Below are 24,226 nucleotides of genomic sequence, written 5' to 3'. Positions count from 1 at the left end.
AGGATATACATAGATTATTAACGCTAGCGCCCTCTTTGATTTTTAATGGGAATGACAACGAGGCTGTGCGGTATAAAGCTGTATTAAGCCTCTAGATCACATCTAATTTTCCACAACTCATGTTGTCTGGAGTTCTTTGTATACTGAATGTTCTTGGGCAGATAATTTTTCAATGTTTTGTCCACGGAACAATCCATAAAAAAAAAACTTTAAACTGCTATACAGTCCATTAAAGAAACTGAAAGGCTATCCCTCACAGCCTCGTTGTCATTCCTATTAAAAATCAAAGATGGCACTAGCGTGAATAAGGCCAATTGTGTTTATTAGTTTTTGAAGGCACAAACAAGTTAGCCAACATTCAATTCTCAAGATCTAATGATCAAATCATCAGGAGACACGTAGTCTTCGACTGATTCCACCAGTTAACCACACACAAAGTGTTGTTCATATAATAAACATATCACTGTCATTTGTGAAGCCTTATCAACAGGTACATTTGTTTTACAGGCCATACATATAAAAATAAAATACAAAAAAAAAAGCCCAGGAGCCATTTATTGCTGAACTGGAATGGAGAAATGTTTACAAAAACAATGCTGTAAAAGTGGTCCATGTGATATACTTTTTAGTCTTCATATTTGGAAAAAGAATATATTATTTTGCAATAATTAAATCTCTATGCATCAATACCTGATTTGTTCCATTTAACCCAAAAAAAAAAAAAAAATTATATATATATATATATATCTTAAGGAGAACTATGCAAGTGTGTATTGTCAATGCATCAACAAAATATCTGGAATTCACATATACACATTTTTTTTTTTTTTTAATTAACACAGGAAGCAGAAGTCTGTTTTACAGCACAGGAGGGTGAAAGCATAGGGCAGATTAGTGTCTCAAAAACTTGCAGTCCGTTCATCTCTATGGTCTTAAAAACTTGCAGTCTGTTCATCTCTACAGTCTCAAAAACTTGCAGTCCGTTCATCTCTACAGTCTCAAAAACTTGCAGTCTGTTCATCTCTACGGTCTCAAAAATTTGCAGTCCGTTCATCTCTACGGTCTCAAAAATTTGCAGTCCGCTCATCTCAACGGGCATTTAAATTTACATTAACACAATTGGGCCAACAGGCACCTCCTTATAACCTCAACTGAACGCTTCACAATCATAGCTTAACAAGTACAGCTCACAAAACAATGATAGAATCATGTTAACATCTGCGCCCACATGGAACAAGATAAGGCACAAAGGAAAATATACATTTCTAGTTCCACACAATATAAAAACAGATTGTTTCAATAAAAAAATCTATGACTGTACACCCCTGACATCCCTTGCACAGCAAAAATTATAATCACAGGGCCATTAGAGAATGTTGATAATAAAACGTCATCCTGCTGTCATCAAAATCATTTTCAACAGTTCACTAAAATATCTTTACAATAAAATAGATTTAATGACTATGTCTATACCAGGGGTCGGCAACCTATGCCACGCTTTCCAGCATTGACACGCGGAGGGGTAATCACTGGCACTCCAGCAATGGCGAGAGAAGAGTAGACTATTTTATATATATAAATTCCGCACCTGCATTCCAATCTACATCTTGATGTAATCCTTCCTCATGATCACACAGTGTGTTTTCATCAGCTGAATGGGAGACTAAGAAAAGTTAAAATGTGATGAGACTGTAGTATACCCAACAGATTCCTGCAGCGCATGCAAGTCATTCATGTATCACAAGCTGGCAGCGCTTCACTTCCGGTTAATCGCGCGAGTAAACACTGCTTTGATTCGGTCAGTCTGTGTGGAATGACAGCCTACATTCCAAGTTTCATTTGTTTCTTTTTGCATTCAGAACAACATGTGATGTAATAAGGAAAACACCAATATTAATCCTTGAGATTTCTAACCCAGCATACAGGTACACCCTCTTTAAACCATGGTCACACTCAAAATTACATTAAAAGAGAAAACATAAATCCACAACGTGGGGTTCAAAAATATAAATTGGAAATAAAGTTTTAGGATTTTGCAGGTGCGATTCACAGAAAAGGGCTAAATACTGTAGTTGATCGGCTTGCGATGTGTGAATGGCTTACACGCACAGCGCGAGTCACACTTTAAAAGTGTTTAGCCTCCCATTCAGCTGATGAAAATAGGCTGCATGATCAAGAGGAAGGATTACATCAAGATGTAGATTTGAATGCAGGTGTGAAAAAGGTCATATAAATAAAATAGCCTGCTCCTCTCTCACGGTTGCTTGCGTGCTAGTGATTACAGTGACATAATATAATAAATACTTATGATTCCACATAATTTCGTGATCAGTAATCAAATAAGCAAATTTGTGACATTAACTGTATTAACTCATTTTGTACAAAAGGACAGGTTTTCTTTCATTAAAGCACTTTCACAAGAAAATTCACATGCAAGATTTTTCACATGCAGGTTTTGCACAAATTTTTCACTTAAATTATTATTCTGATAATATCATTTGTAATGAAAAATAAACTAGTAAAATACAAAAATGCAAAATAGAAACATTTTCACAAGTGGACTCACATACATGCGCATGTTTTCTTTTGGGGGGGGGTTGTCGGCACAGCCATTGACCAGGAAAATAAAAAATAGCACTCCATGTCAAAAAGTTTGCCGACCCCTGGTCTATACAGTGCAATATTTACCTGTCCCACAAGTATTATATGAAAATAATATTTTGAATATTTAATACAATTTGCTGAACTTTCGTGATTTCGTTAACAATTTATCCAATATTCTATTCATATTCCTGTGACATAAAACAGGTGTCAATCAGTAATGTTTACGTGATAAAATCCTGATTTTTCTCAAAAACATAATATTTCAAGAATGAATATGTTACTATTAAATAAATCGATTATGAGTACTTCTTTAAGAAATACAGTGAATCTTCTTATGTACTTGTTAAACCATAACAATTTATTTCTACAGTACATAAGATAAGCTCTGATGGGGACATGACAACTTAATTCCTGTACTCCTAATTTTAATTTTATTTTAAAGCCATGTAAAAATTTTCATTGTGGCAAAATGTAAGCATAATGCCAGAAGCCCCCGCAATGGGAAACTGGATGATACGCGTGTCATCTATTTCAATTGTAAAGTTAAGACTCCTATATGTATTTCAATTATGAAATAAAAATGTTCAAGGCACAAGATAAAATTGGTCCATTAGCTGGCCAGAGACCTAAACAGAAATATTACGATATCATAACCTTTGTGTTTGGGTAAAAACAGTTCTTATATATTAAAAAATGTGTTTGTTGAGGGACAAAAAGCTTTAGAGTACAACAGCGGTCTGACAGTAATATTTTGGTGAAAACAGTAAAACTCTAGTCAGTTCCATTAGAATTAAGTTTCTCTCTCTCTGGCACTGGTCTGGTTGTGTTGTCTGTTGCAGGTTGATTGCTTCCCTTTCGACATGGAATACCTTTTTCTTTCAAAAAAAGACTGAAGTCAACAAAGTAGGCCATTGTGGCCAGGAAGCCAAATGCCTGCAATACGGAAAAGAGAGTTGACTATCAGTAAAATTTGTAATTATTGCCTAGCATGCTGTTTTAGCATGCTGTCAGATATGCCATCAGATCAGACAAAACACAATGACGTATCATACCACTGAGGTCTGCTCCAGACCTGTCCCACCATTGACAGCCGCAAACACTACACTGGCGAAGAGGAATAAAAATGCCATGGCTGTTGTGTATACAAAGTCCTATAGGAGCATTAAAAGAGTTAGTGTGTAGGTTACAGACTTTAACATTAAAAAGAAACATAATTATAACAGTTATATATGCAGTAGTAGTAGTAGTAAAATATAAAATAAATCTAAAATAAAATAATAAAAAAAATCAAAACCAAGAAATACTAAATGAAAATAAAATATACATTAAAAATAAAACACAAATAAAATACAACACATGAAAAAAAAAATCAAATCAAAATCCAGTAAAATACAAAATGAAAAAGAACAGAAAATACAAATAAAAACTAAAATGACAAAAATGTAAAATTAAAGCTAAAAAAAAAAAATGAAATACTAATAAAATAATAATAAAGGAAAATAAAATGTACATTAAAAATAAAATACAAATAAAATACAACAAATGAACAAAACAAATCTAATCAAAATATTCAAATACAAAATGAAAAAAGAAAAGAAAATATAAATAAAATACAATTTAAAATGACAAAAATAAAAATTCAAACTCAAAACAAAAAATACAAAATGCAATACTAAAATAAAGTAATATATATATATATATATATATATATATATATAAAACCAAATAACAATATATGTCAACAATAAAATACAAATAAAACTAATACAAAATAAATAGATAAAATACAAAAATACATAATTTGTTTTTAGCAAAAATAAAAGGTCCTGTGCAAATAGGATAGATTCTTTTTTTTTTTTTTTACATTCACAGGTCAAGTGACTTACCAGGGAGGGCCAACATCTGATTCCAACTCTCTGGTGCAGCGTTGTGGCAAGGAGAATGAGGAGTGACAATGTGAAGAGGAAGGCTGTGCAACTGACAAATTCAAAGAAGTAGAGTGGCCCACAGGATGAGCAGTTGGACACGACCTCCTCCAACACGAATGCAACAAAAGACAGAAGCTGAGGAGACACAAATTAATACTTAATTAACCACCAACTGGCAGTCTTTGCTTGTTTTGATCAGATGCTCTGTATGCAAGAGAAAATTAAATGCATCATATGAGACATTTAATCCATGTGACTGAACTGAATTAATATTTAGATCTTTCTGGCATAGAAGAAATCCTGCCAAAGGTAAATTTGAGCAAAACTAGAAAGTAATCTAGAGTATACATTGCTTTTTAGGACACTTACGTGTCACACAACCCCAAATCGAGAGAATATGTAAACACATCAGGGCCTGGTAGGGGATTCCCAACAGTTGGAAGAATAAGCATTCACACGTGAAACACACACACACACACACACACACACAAAACTAACTAACAAATGTTTTTTGTTTACTTGTTTGTTTTTCCTTTTGTTGCAATAATGTCACAAGAATTAAAATCTTAAAGTGATAATTATCATACTGAACTCTTTGTTTTAGTCACGTGTGCACAAAATGGTCCTCCGGTACTAAGGTCAATTAATTAGTCACATCAATTTCAGGAGACTGTACCCTTCCCTTTAGTCAACTGAAAATGGCACGTAATGACATGTTTCTATCAAAGTTCTTCTCAAAAGTAGTAATGTTATATTAAAGTAGACAGCTCTACTCAAATGGACTCTAGAGAACTCCCTCAAAATATCTCTGTAATGAGATGTGTGGAAGCTATCTATTGTTCTGATGAATACACTACTACTAACTACTAACCACATACATTTAACTTAACAAGCAAAGGACAACAACAACAGTCCTGCTGTTAAACTCATTTCTTGGTATAGAAATAATTTTGAATTGATTTTTTTTTTAAATAATTTTTACACCAATATGTTCATGTAATACATGTAATATGTGATATGTGTAATATGTGCGGTATTCACAGGTTGCAAGAAAGACATGGTCAATACAGTGTAATACTTTAAATATTGTGAATACATTATTAAAATCTAAAATGCAGAAATTACTATAACATAGAGAGCAAAGCCAATTACAAAAGCACTACACCATGTTACCCTTTGAACACACAACTTAATGAAAGGCTAATGAGGAACAAAGAAATCATAAAAATTTTCCCATTTATCCAAAAGAGCTTTTCATCAGAAACAATATCAAAATGCACTGAAATGACGACAAAGCCAGAACAGCCCACATGTCTGACTCGCCTGTTTTGAGCCTGATTTATAGGAAGGAACGGCAGGTTCACAACACCCAAAAGCTATTGTCGCTTAAGCAGCAGAACCTTATCGCTACCATACAAAACCCATTCAAAATCCTGTGTACAAAAAATCAGCACATCTGCGGCTCAGTGAAATAAAAAGCCAGCTCACCAACCAATAAGCTCATTTAGACATTTGAAAGTGAAGTGAAATGACCTCAAAACTAGAAATGGGCATATAGAGTACTTTTTGTAATCGAGTTCTCTTAACACATAAAAAAAAAAAAAAACAAGTAATCGATTACTTTACATTTTCAACCTTCAACCTTTGAACACGTTTTTCTAATGAAAAAATGAGCACTATGTACAAACAACAACTTCTAGATTAAAAAATGACAATAACAAAAAAGTAAACTATTTTCAGTAATTTATTCCTTTAACAATGTCATGCCTCCACAGAACCAACCAATACATTGAGTTGTAACAGCAAGATTTCGGTGGGAGAGGCAGTTTCATTGTTGCCCACGGAAGGCAAATTGCAAAATTCAAATTGCAATATTCGAGTAGTGTTTTTACTAGTAGAATATTTAAAGCAGAACGAGTACTCGATTAATCGATTACTTGTGCACATCCCCACTCAAAACTTTAAAGCTGCAAATATTACTTGCTTTAATGAAGATAAAAATCACTCGTATTTACATATTTTGAATTAATCAATTTTACACTTATAGCACTTTTTTTGACAATACACTCAAAGCGCTTTTACATGGAGAACAGGGGACTCTCCTCAAACACCAATAGTTACCAGTATATTTTAATTATAATGAATTAAGTGCTTTATCTACTATTAATATTTCTGTTGTACTACATTTATCAACTGAAGAGGAGAAACTCATGATATGAGTTCAATGGAAGACTTTATTTTTATATTATATTGTACAGCCTCAGTTGATAATGCAAGTAAAAGCATAATACTACAATAGTATGTCTTTGCACTGCACACACTAACACTGTAAACTAAAAACATAAAACGAGAATTCAATAATGATGGGGATAAAATATACTTTATTAAACATGAAAATAATATGCTTAAATATGCAATATAACAAGTAAATTTCAGAAGTCATACATATTAGTAAACATGTCACAGTAATTTCACCGGATAGTGTAGATACATCGCGATCGGATAACACACGAGTAATGTTCGATTCATGACAATCAATATAAGCCTCAACAACCCTACCAGACAACATATCCAAGCATTATAGTGAGTAAATGACTTCGCCAAACGGATAACTGATATGCATCCATACAGACTGCAGCAATGCTGTCCTGAACTGTGTGTGAATGTGTGACTGACTGAACTGAATGGCGTAGTTTCCCCAGCTGGAACACGTGACAACCGTCACGTGTACTTCTTTCCTCAAACCAGCCCATCTGGCACCAACAATCACCCATGCAATTATCTAATCAGCCAAACGTGTGGCAGCAGTGCATAAAATCATGCAGATACGGGTCAGGAGCTTCAGTTAATGTTCACATCAACCATCAGAATAGGGAGAAAATGTGATCTCAGTGATTTGAACCCTGGCATGATTGTTGGTGCCAGATGGGCTGGTTTGAGTATTTCTGTAACTGCTGATCTCCTGTGATTTTCACGCACAACAGTCTCTTGTATTTACTCCGAATGGTGCCAAAAATAAAAAACATCCAGTGAGCGGCAGGTCTGTGGACGGAAATGCCTTGTTGATTAGTGAGGTCAACAGAGAATGGCCTGACTGGTTTGAACGGACAAAGTCTACGGTAACCGCTATGTACAATTGTGGTGAGAAGAATAGCATGTAGCATGTCCCTGTATGAAACAGCTTCAGCATTGTAATTGTTCTAGGTGAAGTTTCACCTGGGAAGTACCAAGGTATTCCAGTGTAAAGTGTTGGCAACATGAAACTGGAAATTAATGGCAGGGAATTTCAGACCCATGTCATTGTGCTTCTGGGCCTCCAAGAGTCACCAGCTCTATTTTTCATATGACACAGAATCATAAGTATAATTAAATTATACTCTTAATTAGTTGAGATATTGTTTGATGTTCATCAAACAGGTGAGTACAAGATTTATTGAAATCAGTTTTTGCAAATTTTCAACATCTTTAGCTTTCTCTCCAAAATGTGTTTATTACAGGATACATGTAAGACCAGTGTTAATTATTCTAGTCATCTTACACATTCAAGCCTTTTTAAATTAATCAATAACTGCTCGTGAATTTTTAACCCGAGAAAAGACGCACCATTGTATCTAATGTTGTATATGCAAATTTAATATGATCAAACAGTGAGTCTGTTTTTTCATTGCAACATGATTTTAATAAAGTACTGTTCAATGTCCATCACATGGGGACAAGATGTTGTACCAAGGACAAAAATAAATAAATAAATAAATAAAATAAATTTCAGCAACTTCCCTGAATATACTACAGGAGAAATAGTTGATTAAATCTTATTTCCTCAAGGTCATGAGACCAAGCACTGGACTTCAAGGTGATTTACTGAAAGAGCATAGTTGTCCCAATGTTGACCTGTATGTGGTAATTATTGGCTAAATTAAATGCATTAAAATTTCCCTAGTGCTGAAAGCTTCTTGCTTTTTGAATGTGATTTGACTTATTTTTAGCCACAACATACTTGGAAAGGTAAAAATTATTCAGTAACTGAATTTAGTATCTAACTTGCATTTACAGTTTATAGACGGACAGTCATTTTTAACACCTGACAGCACTTAGCATGTCATATGAATCAACTGGTAAGAATGAAAAGACGAATAATGTCCTTCCTAAATCTTTAGCAACCACAAATACTTTAAATGAATAGTTCACCCCAAAATAAAAATTCACTTGTGTATGACTTTCTTTCTTCTGCAGAACACAAAGAGTTTTAGAAATATATCTCCACTCTGTAGGTCCATACAATGCAAGTGAATGGTGACCAGAACTTTGAAGCTCCAAAAAGTCATCAATTTTATTTGTTTAGCTTAGTGCTTTTCACAACACACTTTACAGATTTTCAAAGCAGCTTTACAGATAATTGTGCAGTAACAGAAAATGATGCTGTGATGTCTTAAAGTCCTCATTGTGCGGTTTAAATGACTAAAGCGAATGAAAAACATGCCTTAACCTTGTGCGACCCTAGCGTCCTTCTGTGTGGACATTGCATTTTGTCTTCACTATACGCTATGCATAATTATTTTTATTTCATTTAAACTGACTGATCTCAGTTCAGAACACTTTAGGCTGTCATTAAAGGGTTAAAATTTTGACACACAGAGTCATGTGACAAAACAACATGGTGCTGATCACAGCGAAGTTCGTCTTTGGGAGAAACGCCAACAAAACTACATCTGGCAAGAAACCTCATTAAGTTTTTACACTGAAACCTGTTTGAGTCAAAAGACTAGAGACTCTAGTTTCATCCGATATACCATTTTGAAAATTTGAGCAAAACAGCACACTGTTAAACACCATGACTACTTATGCAAGCAAAGCAATAATATTGCTTTCAGAGGCTTTATGTGGAATTAGGATGAAAATAAGGTGCATTTCGAACTATTCTGAGTACGTCATGCAAGTGCAGGGTCCAAAATTAACTTTTTAGCCCACCAGCCAAGGTGGCTAGTAGATGAAAAAATAATTACCAGCCAGTCAGATTTCTTATTGACCTTTTTTTTTTTTTTTTTTTGTTGCATTTTACAAGTGGATTTTACAGACAAATAACCAATACTGTATGCATGTTTAAAAGTGAACTGTATTTTTAAAGAATTTTATTGTTTTATTATTTATGAAATATTTAATTAAAGAATTTTATTGTTTTATTATTTATGAAATATTTAATTGACAGATAGTCTGTTTAGAATAATTTTTCAGATTATTCACTTCTTACAACAAAACTTAATTTGTATTTAAGTACATGGAATCAATATGAATGACCAGTAAGTAATTCTCATGAGCCTAAAGTACTCACAACACAGTAGTATTTCTTGGTTTACTTGGTGTGAGTCAATTAATTCAGTCAGCACCAACAGATGCATAAGTCTTTATGATTCACTAAAAAGAGCCGGCTCAAAACAGTAATGTGTTTGTGAATCAGGTTACACTGTTGCTTGTTACTTCTCACACTGTAGATTCAAAAGAACCGGTTCAAAAGTGTAATTTCTTTAGGGATCGGTCTGCTGGTAGGGCTTTATGTCTCGTCTCATGCTGTAGATTCAGTAGCAGTTTTGCTGTGGTGCTTAATATTAATTCAGACACTGTCTGAGTATTTTAGTCTGGTTTTCTGTCCGCATCACCGGAATAAAGGTCACGAAAATCATACCGTTTTTATAATAATAATAATAATAATAATAATAATAAATTGTATTTGTATAGCACCTTTCGTACATTAAATGAAGCTCAAAGTGCTTCACAATTGGAAGTATAAAAACAGAATTCAACATTTCAGAGAAAGTAAAACAAATAAAATAAATTAAATAAATAAATAAAATGAATTAAAACAAATGTAGGGAAATCAAAATTATAAACATACAAACTGAATTTTTATATAATGATAATCAGTAAAAAACATGAAATAGGTTAATCAAATGCTAGGTCTTCAAATGCTTTTTAAAAGTGTAAATGATTGGTGCTTGTCTAATTTCAGTTGGTAAAGCATTCCAGATTTGTGGTGCATAATGGCTAAATGCAGCTTCATACATTACAGTATGTAAGATATTCTGCACTGGAAGACCTAAAACTGCGAGTTGGAACATAATTTGATAAACAGTCAATCATTAAATCATTAAAAGAACCTTAAAATCACTCCTGTATTTAATGGGTAATCAATGTAAATTAGCTAAAACTGGTGCAATGTGGTCTCTTCCCCTGGATCTTGTAAGCACTCTGGCTTCAGCATTCTGCACCAGTTGCAGTCTATTTATACAACTCTTAGGTAAGCCAGTATAAAGTGCATTACAATAATCAAAACAAGAAAAAATAAAAGCATGAATCTATTTTTTCGCATCATCAAGTGAAACAAAGGGTTGAATTCGAGCAATGTTTCTAAGATGATAAAAACAGGTTTTAGTAACATAATTTATATGAGACTTAAAATTCAGATCACAATCTAGAATGACACCAAGGTTCTTCACCTCTGTCTTTGACTGCAAAGTACCTAGTGCAGTTTCAATTCTTTCCCTCTCATGTTTTCAGCCAACAATAAGTATCTCTGTTTTATGTTCATTTAAATGCACAATGTTTGTTTTCATCCATAGTAGGATGTTGGACAAACATTCAGATAATCTCTTTAATGCTTGTGTATAATTTGGCTCTACAAAGATCTATAATTGAGTGTCATCAGCATAAAAATTTTAGTTTACCTCATGTTCATGAATTGTTACCCAACGGCAGCATATACAGTGAAAATAAAAGTGGTCCAAGGACTGAACCTTGTGGAACACCATATATTATGTCATGGTTTGTAGAGGTACAGTCACCTAATAAAAAAAAAAATGCCTTCCAGTAATGTATGATCTGATCCAATTTAAGACAATGCCTGAAAGTCTGTTAAGCAGAGTACTGTGATCTACAGTGTCGAAGGCTGCACTTAGGTCCAAAAAGACTAGGACTGACACATTCCTCTTATCAGTATTCAGTCTAAGGTCATTCACCACTTTTAACAATGCCGTTTCAGAGCAATGCAATGTTTCTGAAACCCGACTGATACTTCTCACGCAAATTGTGTTCAACTAAAAATTGATTGAGCTGTTTAAAAAAAACAATTCTAAAAACTTAAAAACGGTCAATTGGAAATTGGTCTAAAATTATTGAGAATAGTAGGATCTAGGTTTAAGGGCATTTGGGAAATTACCAGTTTCAATAAGGCATTCTATGACTTCTTTAAAAAATGTTGTGGGAATAGGCTCAAGAGAGCACATAGAGCACTTTAACTGAGATATTATTTGCAAAAGCTGTTCTTTATTAATTATAATGCAGTCATTACCAGAGAATTTGTATGTGTGGTTGTGGGTAATTAAAACTTACTCGCACATCGACTGTAAATCCAAGAGTTGTCTTCCCTTCATCTCGATGGCATGAACACTCCTGTACATTACTTTCATCTTGCATCGAGATGTACTGCTAATGGTATGTGCTCACTGGTATTTTCTACTATTAGCTTTCAGTACACAAGCAATGATATCATCTTAAATATGTGCAGTTACAGTTGGAAAAATGTACTTCATTTTCAAATGCCCATAGTATACAAACAGTGTTGATTTATTAACATTTGCTTACACAGCTACCAAACTGCCACAAAGAATGCTTGCAATCATCATTTTATGTCTGGATTAATAGCACTGAATCCACCTTCGCTCACCACGTACCAGCGGACACAACAGCATTTGAGTCTATTGATGAGCAGCGGGACTACAAGCTAATAAGAGCCATTCTATGTAAACACCTGTGTTACTGACTGTACTGTAGGCCTAGAGAGCACCCTTGAGGACAAAACAAGAACGTGTTTACATTTATATTACAAGCTGACATAAACTGATAGAAAGCAAAAACCACCCACCAAAGTGGCCTGTGACGCTGCGAAATTCATCGGCCAAACAGAAAATGTACCTGCATTTGACAAGACATTACTTCCTAGTGCTTGACACATGCGCAGAGCAATACATGGCACTAGGAAGTGTAATCGATGTTGAAATCATGATCACCAAGGAAACTGCTGATGTCAAGATTTATAAAAGGAGTTAAATTCTGGTTTGTTCTCACCCAAAACCAATTGTATTGCTACAGAAGACATGAATTAAACCACTGCAGTCATATGGATAACTTTAATGATGCTTTTATCAGCTTTTTGGAGCTTAAAAGTTCTGGACACACTTCACTTGCTTTGTATGGACCTACAGAGCTGAGATATTCTTCTAAAAATCTTAATTTGTTCTTACTCCCTCTAATCATACACATCTGGGATGGCATGAGGGTGAGTAAATGATGAGAGAATTTTCATTTTTGGGTGAACTATTCCTTTAAAGTGATGATTACCAATTAGTGATACCCTGTGAATGACAAGGCTACTGTCCTTTTTTTGCTTTATTTGAGATGTTAAGTGATACAACAAGGTGGCCTTTCAGATCCTGTGATTCTTTGAGATTAAACTAAATATTACTTCGAATAAAAAGAATGTTTGTGAAGCAGGATAAAAAGAGAAAGCATGCCACAGAATTAAAATCATCCTTTCACACAATTAAACATCTAACATGAGTTGCATATCTATAATTTTTTTCCAAAAGACAAAAAGCAGAAACAGGGTGAGTCGTCACAATATCCTATTAATCTATCCTATAGAGCCACTTAAACAGTTAGATAAGCCAACAATACGGTCTTAACTGAGCCAAAACGTATGCAGCTTCAATGGGTGCCACACACCCTCCATGGCCAACTAAGCGACAAAACTTTGGAAAACATGTTACTGATATCTTTTTGGAATAAAATAGCTGTAGCTAAAGAAATAAATGTATCATGAACAATATCGGGCCATTGATTTCCCCCCTGCAGATATTTGACATAGGCTTTATATTATTTCTCGATCTTGCCCCTAACCCAGGCTTGCATCCAGAAACCAAAAAGGTGAGCTCTGCCACTAGCAGTATGTTCCTCTCTGTATTGCAACTACAAGCTGATCAGTTTGGTTTGAGTAAACGGAACTACACTTTGTCTAACATGGAAGACACCATGGATTTGGAGGGAATTCCACAAACCAACAACCTCAATTACAAAATGTCCCAAGACCAACAACACAAGCAGCATATGATTGCAATGTAAAATTGCCACACACAAACAAAACAAGCTTGCCATAATTTAAAGCAGAAAAAAGTTGCTTTCCCACACTGGCACCCAAGTCTTGGCATGTTAATTAACTTGTTCATTACCAAGGATGTGTGAGACATAGAAGAGAAATCAGCAGCATGCTTCATTAGCACTTAAATGTTTTCATTCCACTTATACATGTAAAATTCTCTGTAGGCCAATATTAATAGACAGTTTAAACATCTGAATAGAACATATGAGTCAGTACTGTTCACACGCATGTACAGCTGCCTTTACATACGTTAAACATGACATCAACAATGCATCTTCTAATCAGCATAACTGCCAGGGATTGTTTAGTATACACCATCAAAAAAACTAACATTTCAGGTTTCCGATATTTCCAGCTTAACTTGAAAAGTGTGGTTTTTAAGACTAAATATAATTAAACCAGACCAACCACTTAGTCACTGTCAGATATGACCTCATAATTAATCAGGACTTAAAGGGATAGTTCACCCAAAAATGAGAATTCTCTCATTATTTCCTCACCCTTATAACATCCCAGATGTACCTGTATATAACTTTCTTTCTTCTGTTGAACACAAATAAAGATTTTTAGAAGAATATTTCAGCTCTGCATGTCCTCACGATGCAAGTGGGTACCAAAACTTTGAATCTCCAAAAAGCACATAAAGGCAGCATAAAAGTGATCCATAAGATTCCAGTAGTTGAATCTACATCTTCAAAAGCAATATGATAGGTGTGGATGAGAAACTTAAATGTTTAAGTTACTATAAATTCTCCTCCCAGCCTAGTAGGTGGTGATATGCATGAAGAATGTGAATCGCTGAAAACAAAATAAGAATGTGAAAGTGGAGACTGATCGTAAAATATAAATATATATACAGTGTGTATATGTGTGTTTATGTATATATATATATATATATATATATATATATATATATATACCACAAGTCTTTTGAATGTTTGATTCTGATTGGTTGATGGACGTTCTAAGGTGTGCAATTATTTTTTCAAATAAACGCACAACTATGAAGTAGTTCCAGGTCTTTTTATGTTTCAATGTATTTTGCCCTAATCAGCCTCGCATTGCTATAATGGAAAGCACCGCACTCCCCTCCCCCTCTCTTTCGCTCGCGCACACAACTGTGGACACACATACATATATGCATTATGCACACACTTACTCGAGAGCGAGAATGTCAGTCACCGGCATCTCAGTAGGGTTAAAAACAGTTGTTAAAGTTTACATCAGAAATATGGCGACACTCACTGCTGCTGAGAAGTGCTTAAACTTACATCTTGGCGATTTTGAAGCGATGTTACTTCTGAAGAGAGTTGCAACAAAAAAGGTAATCCCAGAAGCGATCTCTCACAGTTTCTGAGTTTCTCTCTTTCGCTCACACAAACGCACTACCTTATTACTCCAGTAAGTGCTCCAGTAAAGCACTGCAAGCCTCGCTATCCTCCGTTGCTAGTTCTAAAGTGACGTTTTTGAACTAGCAACGAAGGCTTGAGCTGTATCAGTGCTAGATGCTGAATCCGTGGTGGAAGAAAGTAGTTCCACTCACAAGAGCGTTTTAGGGACGAAAACCAGAGATAAAGATAATTTGAGATAAAACCATGAACAATGTATTAAGGTGTGGTAACCGTGGTATAAGCGGAATAATTGACTCCGGCCCGTTGAATTATTGAAAAATAATGCACACCCGAGGTGGTAATGCGGTCACAACGTTTACATTATTTTTCAATAATTCGACGGCCCGTCGTCAATTATTCCTTACACACACACGCATATATATATATACAGTTGTTCTCAAAAGTTTGCATACCCTTGGAGAATTGGTAATATATGTACCATTTTTAAAGAAAACATGAGTGAGCAGGCAAAACACATTTCTTTTATTTCTTATGGGATTCATTTTCAACTGTAGGTTATAACAGAATGGCACAATCATAAAAGAAAACATGGCAACAAAGAAAAAAATGAAATAACCCCTGTTCAAATATCTGCATACCCTTAGTTCTTTGTACTGTGTATTGCCCCCTTTAGCATCAATGACAGTGTGCACTCTTTTGTAATAGTTGTCTATGAGGTCCCAAATTCTTGCAGGTGGTATAGCTGCCCATTCGTCTTGGCAAAATGCCTCCAGGTCATGCAAAGTCTTTGGTAGTCTTGCATGAACCGCACGTTTGAGATCTCCCCAGAGTGGCTCAATAATATTAAGGTCAGGAGACTGTGATGGCCATTCCATAACCTTCACCTTTTTCTGCTGTAACCACTGGAGGGTCAACTTGGCCTTGTGCTTAGGGTCATTGTCATGCTGGAAAGTCCAAGAGCATCCCATGCGCAGCTTTCGTGCAGAAGAATGCAAATTGTCTGCCAGTATTTTCTGATAACATGCTGCATTCATCTTTCCATCAATTTTCACAAGATTCCCCGTGCTTTAGAGCTCACACACCCCCAAAACATCAGTAAGCCACCACCATGCTTCACAGTGGGGATGGTATTCTTTTCACTATAGGCCTTGTTGACCCCTCTCCAAACATAGCGCTTATGGTTGTGACCATAAAGCTCTATTTTGGTCTCGTCACTCCAAATTACAGTGTGCCAGAAGCTGTGAGGCATGTCAAGGTGTTGTCGGCATATTGTAACCGAGCTTTTTTGTGGCATTGGTGCAGTAAAGGCTTCTTTCTGGCAACTCGACCATGCAGCTCATATTTGTTCAAGTATCTTCATATTTTCTCCTTGAAACAACCACACCGTCTTTTTCCAGAGCAGCCTGTATTTCTCCTGAGGTTATCTGTGGGTTTTTCTTTGTATCCCGAACAGTTCTTCTGGCAGTTGCGGCTGAAATCTTTCTTGGTCTACCTGACCTTGGCTTGGTATCAAGAGATCCCCGAATTTCCCACTTATTAATAAGTGATTGAACAGTACTGACTGGCATTTTCAAGGCTTTGGATATCTTTTTAAATCTGTTTCCATCTTTATAAAGTTCCATTACCTTGTTATGCAGGTCTTTTGACAGTTCTTTTCTGCTACCCATGGCTCAGTATCTAGCCTGCTCAATGCATCCACGTGAGAGCTAACAAACTCATTGACTATTTATACACAGACACTAATTGCAATTTAAAAAGCCACAGGTGTGGGAAATTAACCTTTAATTGCCATTTAAACCTGTGTGTCACCTTGTGTGTCTGTAACAAGGCCAAACGTTCAAGGGTATGTAAACTTTTGATCAGAGCCATTTGGGTTATTCCTGTTATCATTATGATTTAAAAAGGAGCCAAACATCTATGTGATAATAAATGGCTTCATATGATCACTATCCTTAAATAAAATCCTTTTTTTTTTTTTTTTTTTTTTTGCATGATCAGTCATATTTTCAAAATAAATGCCAAAATTTCACAATTTCTGCCAAGGTATGCAAACTTTTGAGCACCATTGTATATATATATATATATAATTTTATTTTTTATTTTTTTTACTTTTTTCTCACACTCAGCTATCACATCACATTTTAAGACATGGATTAAACCACTGGAGTCTTGTGGATTACTTTTATGCTGCCTTTATGTGCTTTTTAAGCTTTGACATTTTTTGTCACCATTCACTTGCATTGTATGGGCCAACAGAGCTGAGATATGTTCTGCATAAGAAAAGAAAAAAAAAAAAAGTCATACATATTTTGGATAGCTTGAGAGTGAGTTTATGGTGAGATAATTTTCTTGGGTGAACTATGTCTTTAATAGGCTATGTCTTAAATTTCCGACTAACCACTTCAATGATTTTTATCACGAATCCGACTTTCCCAAGATTCTCCGATGGTACGATAAGCCATTTTTTGGATTTCGGCTCCTGCACTGTAGTCGCGTTGTATACCGGGTCTGGGTCGGTGTTGGCCATGGAGTATATCTGAAAACGAATACAATAAATACATTGTTTATATATGCAGGATAATTATATATGTATGTATTCATATACTGTTGAGATAACTATATCTAACCGCGAGGAAAAGAAAGTTACACGCATCAATATCCGCTAGCCATTCGTTGAGAAAAACGAAAGTAAACACATCGAAGTTTAAGTAAAGGTAACAACATTCATCAACAAAGGCGAATGATGTAAACAAACTGCGGAGCTAAATGAATATTAACAACAGACTATGTGTGATGCCGGTATTGATGAACAAGGATAGTATACCTGATTGTTTTATCGGATGATTGTCTACAGTTACGCCGTTCTGACGTCCTTTGTGTAGCGAAGTTCTGTTTCACTTCCGTACTCCCTCGGATTTCTTTCATGGAGGAAGGACTATCTACTGTGACAGCCTGGCAGACGGCTCTGAGAATGGACCATAAAAACAGAATTCGCGTGCATGGATGTCAAGCTTGTGTCAATGCAACTCTAACGTGCTGATTTTACAGAAGCTTTGTGAACACAAAGAAACCTGTCAACCTGTTTATTTTGTTAGTGCAAATTTATATTCATTAGATAAAAAAAAAAAAAAAGCATATTCATCTCCTAAACATTTTATTCAGTTATATAAAATTTTAAATAATAATAATAATAAAAAAAAATGTTAACAAACTTTATGAAGGCATTTCTCAAATCCCTCCATGTTTATCTTTGTTGTGATAAATGTGTTGGCTGATTCTGTTTTGCTGGATGCAAAAAAAAAAAAAAAAAAAAAAAAAAAAAAAAAAAAAAAAAGGAAAGATTTTTCAAATTCAGATTTTTTTTTTTGCATGCATGCATGCATGCATTATGTTAATAAGTTAATAATGCATTTGGCCATAGGATATTTGAGTGTGATTTCAATTCCCATGTTCAACAAGAGTTGTAGAGTTACAGTGACTTACAATGGAAGTGAATGAGGCCAATCCATGATTGTCAAAATGCTCACTGTTTCAAAAGTTTAGCCACAAGACATAAACAATGTGCATGTTAACATGATTTTAGTGTGATTAAGTTGCTTACTAACCTTTTCTGGTTCTGGTTTTTCTGGCCCCATTCACTTCCATTGTAAGTGCATCAATGTGAACTAGATGTTTGCTTTTTTTTTTTTTTTTTTTAAAGGTGAAGCGAGTCGTAATCAACTTTATGCCACAAATGCTACTGAGTGAGCTTAACTTGTATTGAACCCAGAATATTCCTTTATTTAATTTAATTACATGCTTCTGACTCTTATCGTTTCCTTCAGATGAACTTAACCTTAAGTGATGATATGTATAGGCCTATGGCCGCCAGAACAACGAGTAAGCTTTTGACCCGGAACTTTCAATCTACTAACGCGATGCCGCAGCACAGTTGAGTGAATTGTTTTTTATTTTATTTTATATAGTGTACAGAGCTTCCCTCTAAACACACACGGAGCTGCGGGAGGCACGAGTGCAACTGACGGCCAAGGGCAGTTTATTGCGTAATATGTATGTATTAGTTTGAGTAATTATAAAGTATTAACAATTTTCATAGTAGCCTACTGAAATTAACATTAATGACACCTATTAATTTGAATACATATTTAACATCCAGTTACCATATCATGTTTCTTAGTAGCTTACTGTACACCATGCCAGCAAGAAACTTACCCCGATTTACATTTTCATGTTCATGTGGGACTATAATTAAAACAGCCAATATTATTATTTATTTATTTATTTATTAATGAAAAAAAAAATATATATATATATATATATATATATATATATATATATATATATATATATATATATATATATATATATATATTTCAAGGAGATTTTTAGAAAAAAATTTTTTTATTATTATTTATTTTATTTTTTGGGGGGGGGTGGGACTTCATATATTCACAGTATGCCCACCTCTTCAGACACTACTACACCACTGAATGAAGTATTGTTCTAGCTACTGTTCAGCCTGAATATCTGAGTAAACTTTTGCATCTATAGAATCCAGAGAAAATGTCCCAGCAAGAGCGGGAAAGAGAATTACAATATCTGCATGTTTGTGCAGGAATTCTGAATATACATCCATTCCACTCTTTAAGCCTATCTTGATCCTGTGAGAAAAGGGAGAAAGATCTAAGTCTTGGCACTCACCTGAAATGACTGTTTCGAGTCAGTAATAATTGCCCAAGTCTGCCTGCCTAAACAGACTCTGATCCATCCCCATTTTATCAAACTATTTCATCAATACATATTCCACATCAAATTTGCTACAGCAACAATGCACACACCACACACAATAAAGTTAAGTCCTATTTTATTTCATTGTAATATTGGTTCTGTTTTTATTTTCTTTAATATGGAAATGTATTTATTAATGCACTACAAATAGTTTTATTATTCTGCAGGCTGAGGAAGTTTGCCCACTGACGCTGGACAGACAACCTGTAAAAATGACAACGCAATGTAAATGTGACACACATGGATAACTGCCAAGCGATAAGGGGGATATGCTTTGAAAGCAAAGAACAAGCACCATTACAAGTGGAATTGAATTAGTAGGAATACGTTTTCAAATACATGACAACTTTTGCAAAATAATAATAGAGTGAACTCCAGACACTTTAATACGTTTTTATTTTTTTATTTTTTTTACAATCAAACTGGCATCCCATTTCACATCCCCCCTTTTAAAGGAACTTCTCTCGTATGCAATACATAAGTGCTTGACCATACTGACTTTAAAGCTGATGTAATTTCTGCGACACTAGCTACCACGAACGGAATTGCAAAAATAAACAATGTTTTCAAAACAAGCTTTCTGAATATGCCCAGCCTGCAGTTGTTCAAACTGTCAGATAGTCCTAAGCGGGTGGCTCTATACAAACAAAGGAATTTTTATAGTGCCACAGAGACACAGTGTTTACAGTAGAATCATTCAAGTGCCTTTTAAGTTGTTCAAATAATTAAATCAGAGGCTAAGGTGTCTTTTAGGTTATGTTCTGAAGGGTAGGCTACAAACAACACCAAGGTTTTGACTATTTTCTTGATTTTTGAATACGGAATGCTTGAGTATTTTGCAGCTTCAATATGGGACGTTTTGCTGTCAGACGGGGGCATTGGGTGTCCCCCTCGAGCCAGGGGCGGTGCCAGGATTTTTTCACAGGGGGGCTGGACAGGGTACAGTGATCAGACTGGGGTGTCACCATATTTCTGTCCTACTGGGGCAGACGAAGGACATTTATTGTTTTGTTTTTTCTTCAAGAGTTTCCCGCTGTAAGCTCGTGAAAGTCTGGCAGCTAATGAGAGTCGTTATACTCTGCCAACATTTGTTGTTTTTTTGGGCATCATTTTAATACAGTAATAAACATGGAGAAAACTAGTGTTTACAGGCTTTATTCTTTTAACGTGTCACTAGTCCTGCAAAACCTCACTGGTGTGATTATATTAATGCTGTCACTGTGTGATAATACCAGTAGTTCTCTCACTGTATTCAAATGTGCTGTGATGGTTAACTGCGCAACAGGAAGAACGCAGCACATCTTAAAGCTCACAATAGATGCGTTCTACTCCCACTGTCCTTCCGAGTTCGTTCTTCCAAGGTAGCTTGGCAAGACTGGTCTTCATAAGAACACAAGTCCGTTCTCTAGGGTTGGGAATCGATTCCAAAAAGAATTGATTCCTCGATTCTGAGGCATTGGGAATTGAGAATCGACTCTAAAGCTCTGGGAAATGGACTGATATGTTAATTTTCATGACCACTGATCTACTATGCATTCCAGAAGCCTTAACAGCACTAATTCAGTTAACAAAAGGATTATAAATTACTTAAACTAAACGATCATCAACCTGATTCTGAATCTTTTGCAGTTCATCAGCCATAAAATGTGCTACGTTTGTTTAAATCTGTATAACGCAATCACACAAGCCCAGCTGACAGCTGCTTTCCAGACCTATACTGTAGTCTATATTTTACTTTGGATCAAACTAATAATCCAATAAAATGACAAATTTGTGATGGAATATTGTTGTATAGTAACAACTTCACCGATGTTACAACACCTGTCTGGAGATAGCAGAGGAGGATCAAGCAACAGCAAGTTAGCTTCCCAGATCACATCAATACATATGTAGGTTAAAGTTTAATTGATCAATGGACTGCACTCATAAAAGCAAGAGTCTAACACTTCTCTATTCTTTCTCAATATTTTTACAGTAAGCCGATGTTTTAAAACATTTTGCATATTTGTTTTCATTCTTTTTACACATTTATCACATTAAAATTATTAAATTAAATTAAATTCAAAACCAAAATTCAAAAATTTTAAATACGCATTATGAAAAATGTTGTAATATTATTTTAAATAAACCAGAACAAAAACCTGGGTTTTTTTTAATAAAAATAAAGTGTAGGCCCATGTTTGGACATTTGTATTTAGTGTACAAAAGTTAGTGGATAACTGCATACTAATATAAAGCTCTTTATAACAAGATCAACTGGGTGGTAACAGGCAATTTCAATGTAGATAAAGGTTCCCTCAAATGTATCCCGATTGAAGCATTGCACTTTGGGATGTGCATCTAGGATCAAATTTAATACTAGAATAGACCTATAAATTGTAAATGCCATTCATTTATCACAAATAGTGCAAAGGACGCTTTAAAATGAGTGGTTTATTATGAGATTTAACTTTACCTCCCTTTTTAAATGGAATCGAAAAGATGAGTCTGGAATCGACTCATCTACAATGTGAAAACCTGTAAAATAAAAATCTGAAGTTGAATGTTGCAATCTGCACTCACAGACGATAATCAAAAACCTGTATTTTGAATTTCAAAGTTGCAGACAAATAGTCACAAATGTGTAAAATGACATTCATATAAATACAACGACAGACGCCAACATGTATTACATATTTACTTTTGTACTTTAATTCACTTTCGCAGTATAACCACAAATCGGTTCTGCTGGAACTCTCGCGAGACCGCATTTGATGTAAGGTTATGGATATAGTTTCGCGAGAACAATAACTAAGCTACTATGCTTAATGTGTTTTTTTATTCAAAGTTTTTTTATGCAGTGGAGTAAAAAGTAAGATATTATTCTTTTGAATAGTTAAGTAAAAGTTTCCTAAAATTATGTAAATAATGTTTTTTTTTTTTTTTTTTATTCTGTGAAATCAGAAATAACAAACAAATGAAGTTTGCTGTTAACATAAGCTCTCTGTCTTGTGATGCAGACAGTTTTACACAGATTTACTCAGAAAACAATTGTCATGATTACGTTCTGAAATCTTTTAATTCTAATGGGCCTGATCCACAAACTTATTTGCATCCACTTTTCTCTTTTCACTGCCCACACTCAATTTAAAGAGATAGTTCACCCTTCAGATGTGAAAGTGAAATTATACAGGCACCACATGTGAATTTCAGATGAAAAAGTGAAAGTGAAACTTTGATCAGTTTCTCACCCACATCTATTAAATCACTTCTGAAGATGTGGATTTAACCACTGGAGTCTTATGGATTATTTCTCTGTTTCCTTTATGTGATATTTTGAGCTACAAAGATCTGATCACCATTCACTTGCATTGTATGGACCTACAGAGCTGAGATATTCTTCTAAAAAGCTTTGTTTGTGTTCATCAGAAAAAAGAAAGTCATACACTTTTTGGATGGCATGAGGGTGGGTAAATGATGAGAACTATTCCTATTTTTTGGTGAACTATTCCTTTAACCTCAAGGTATGTGATAGGCCTAAACATTGTCAAAAGAAACACAATGTCAGTCCCTTCCATATGATCAAAACCCACCATCATTCCTGCAAGATGCTTTTGCCAAAAGCATCTTTGATGTAAAAAAAATAAGTAACAAAATATCACAAAGAACCTTATGTCTCCTTATGATGATTTACTTATGTGTTCCTCTTTTTTTTAAGTCGCTTTGGATAAAAGCATCTGCCAAATGAAAAAATTTAAAAGTAACAAAACATAATTTAGTACAATGTAAAAAGAGATCTCTTTATGTTGACAATGCACTTTACAGCACAAAAAACCATCAATCTTGTCGTAATTGGGCAAATACGTAGGCCCCCTCGTTTAAAAATGTCTAGATCCGCCCGTGTTAAACACGTTGAATGTGCATTCCCTCCATTGGCATTTCTTTGGAAAGGGAAAGTATTTTGCTAGTTCTAGGGTATTTTCCTAGTTCTCCTAGCTCTAGTAAGAGCATGTGCTAAATGCTTTAGATGTAAATTTAAATGGGTAGCATGCCTACCATATCATTTTGATACAGAGTAAAGTCACACTGACTAAACAGTAATAGGATAATGATTTTTTAAAACTGCAGTTACTGTTTGATTACCATGCAACAAATACAAATTTTGAATAATTATTGAAAAATATTATTTGTTGCATGGTCATAATACAGTAACTGCAGTTTTAAAATAATATCTAATGTATTACCACATAATCTAAACTCCAAATTCTTCGTCATGCAGTGGAGGCAGTTGTAGTTTTAGTCTTAATTTTTTTCTCTTTAAATCAGTGTTTAAATTGGAGAAAGAGGAAGCAACATAACATTAGAAG

At 34.8% G+C, this 24,226-nt stretch overlaps 1 protein-coding gene across 1 annotated transcript; it reads right to left on the bottom strand.

Annotated features, from left to right (window-relative positions):
• Nucleotides 1–305: 305 nt before the first annotated feature.
• On the bottom strand, nt 306–18,071 carry LOC127453495 (CKLF-like MARVEL transmembrane domain-containing protein 6). Its single transcript, XM_051719911.1, has 5 exons — nt 17,917–18,071; nt 17,491–17,628; nt 4,491–4,667; nt 3,657–3,755; nt 306–3,537 (listed from the first exon to the last, which is right to left on the bottom strand). The coding sequence occupies exons 2-5, from the start codon at nt 17,617–17,619 to the stop codon at nt 3,376–3,378; spliced, it is 567 nt and encodes a 188-aa protein (XP_051575871.1). The 5' UTR covers nt 17,620–17,628; nt 17,917–18,071; the 3' UTR covers nt 306–3,375.
• Between the last annotated feature and the right edge of the window lie 6,155 nt (nt 18,072–24,226).

Source organism: Myxocyprinus asiaticus, chromosome 15 (genome assembly GCF_019703515.2).
Source record: "Myxocyprinus asiaticus isolate MX2 ecotype Aquarium Trade chromosome 15, UBuf_Myxa_2, whole genome shotgun sequence".
Classification (NCBI taxonomy): Eukaryota; Metazoa; Chordata; class Actinopteri; order Cypriniformes; family Catostomidae; genus Myxocyprinus; species Myxocyprinus asiaticus.
Note: the sequence above shows the minus strand (reverse complement) of the source record. Positions and strands in the feature narration are given on the sequence as shown.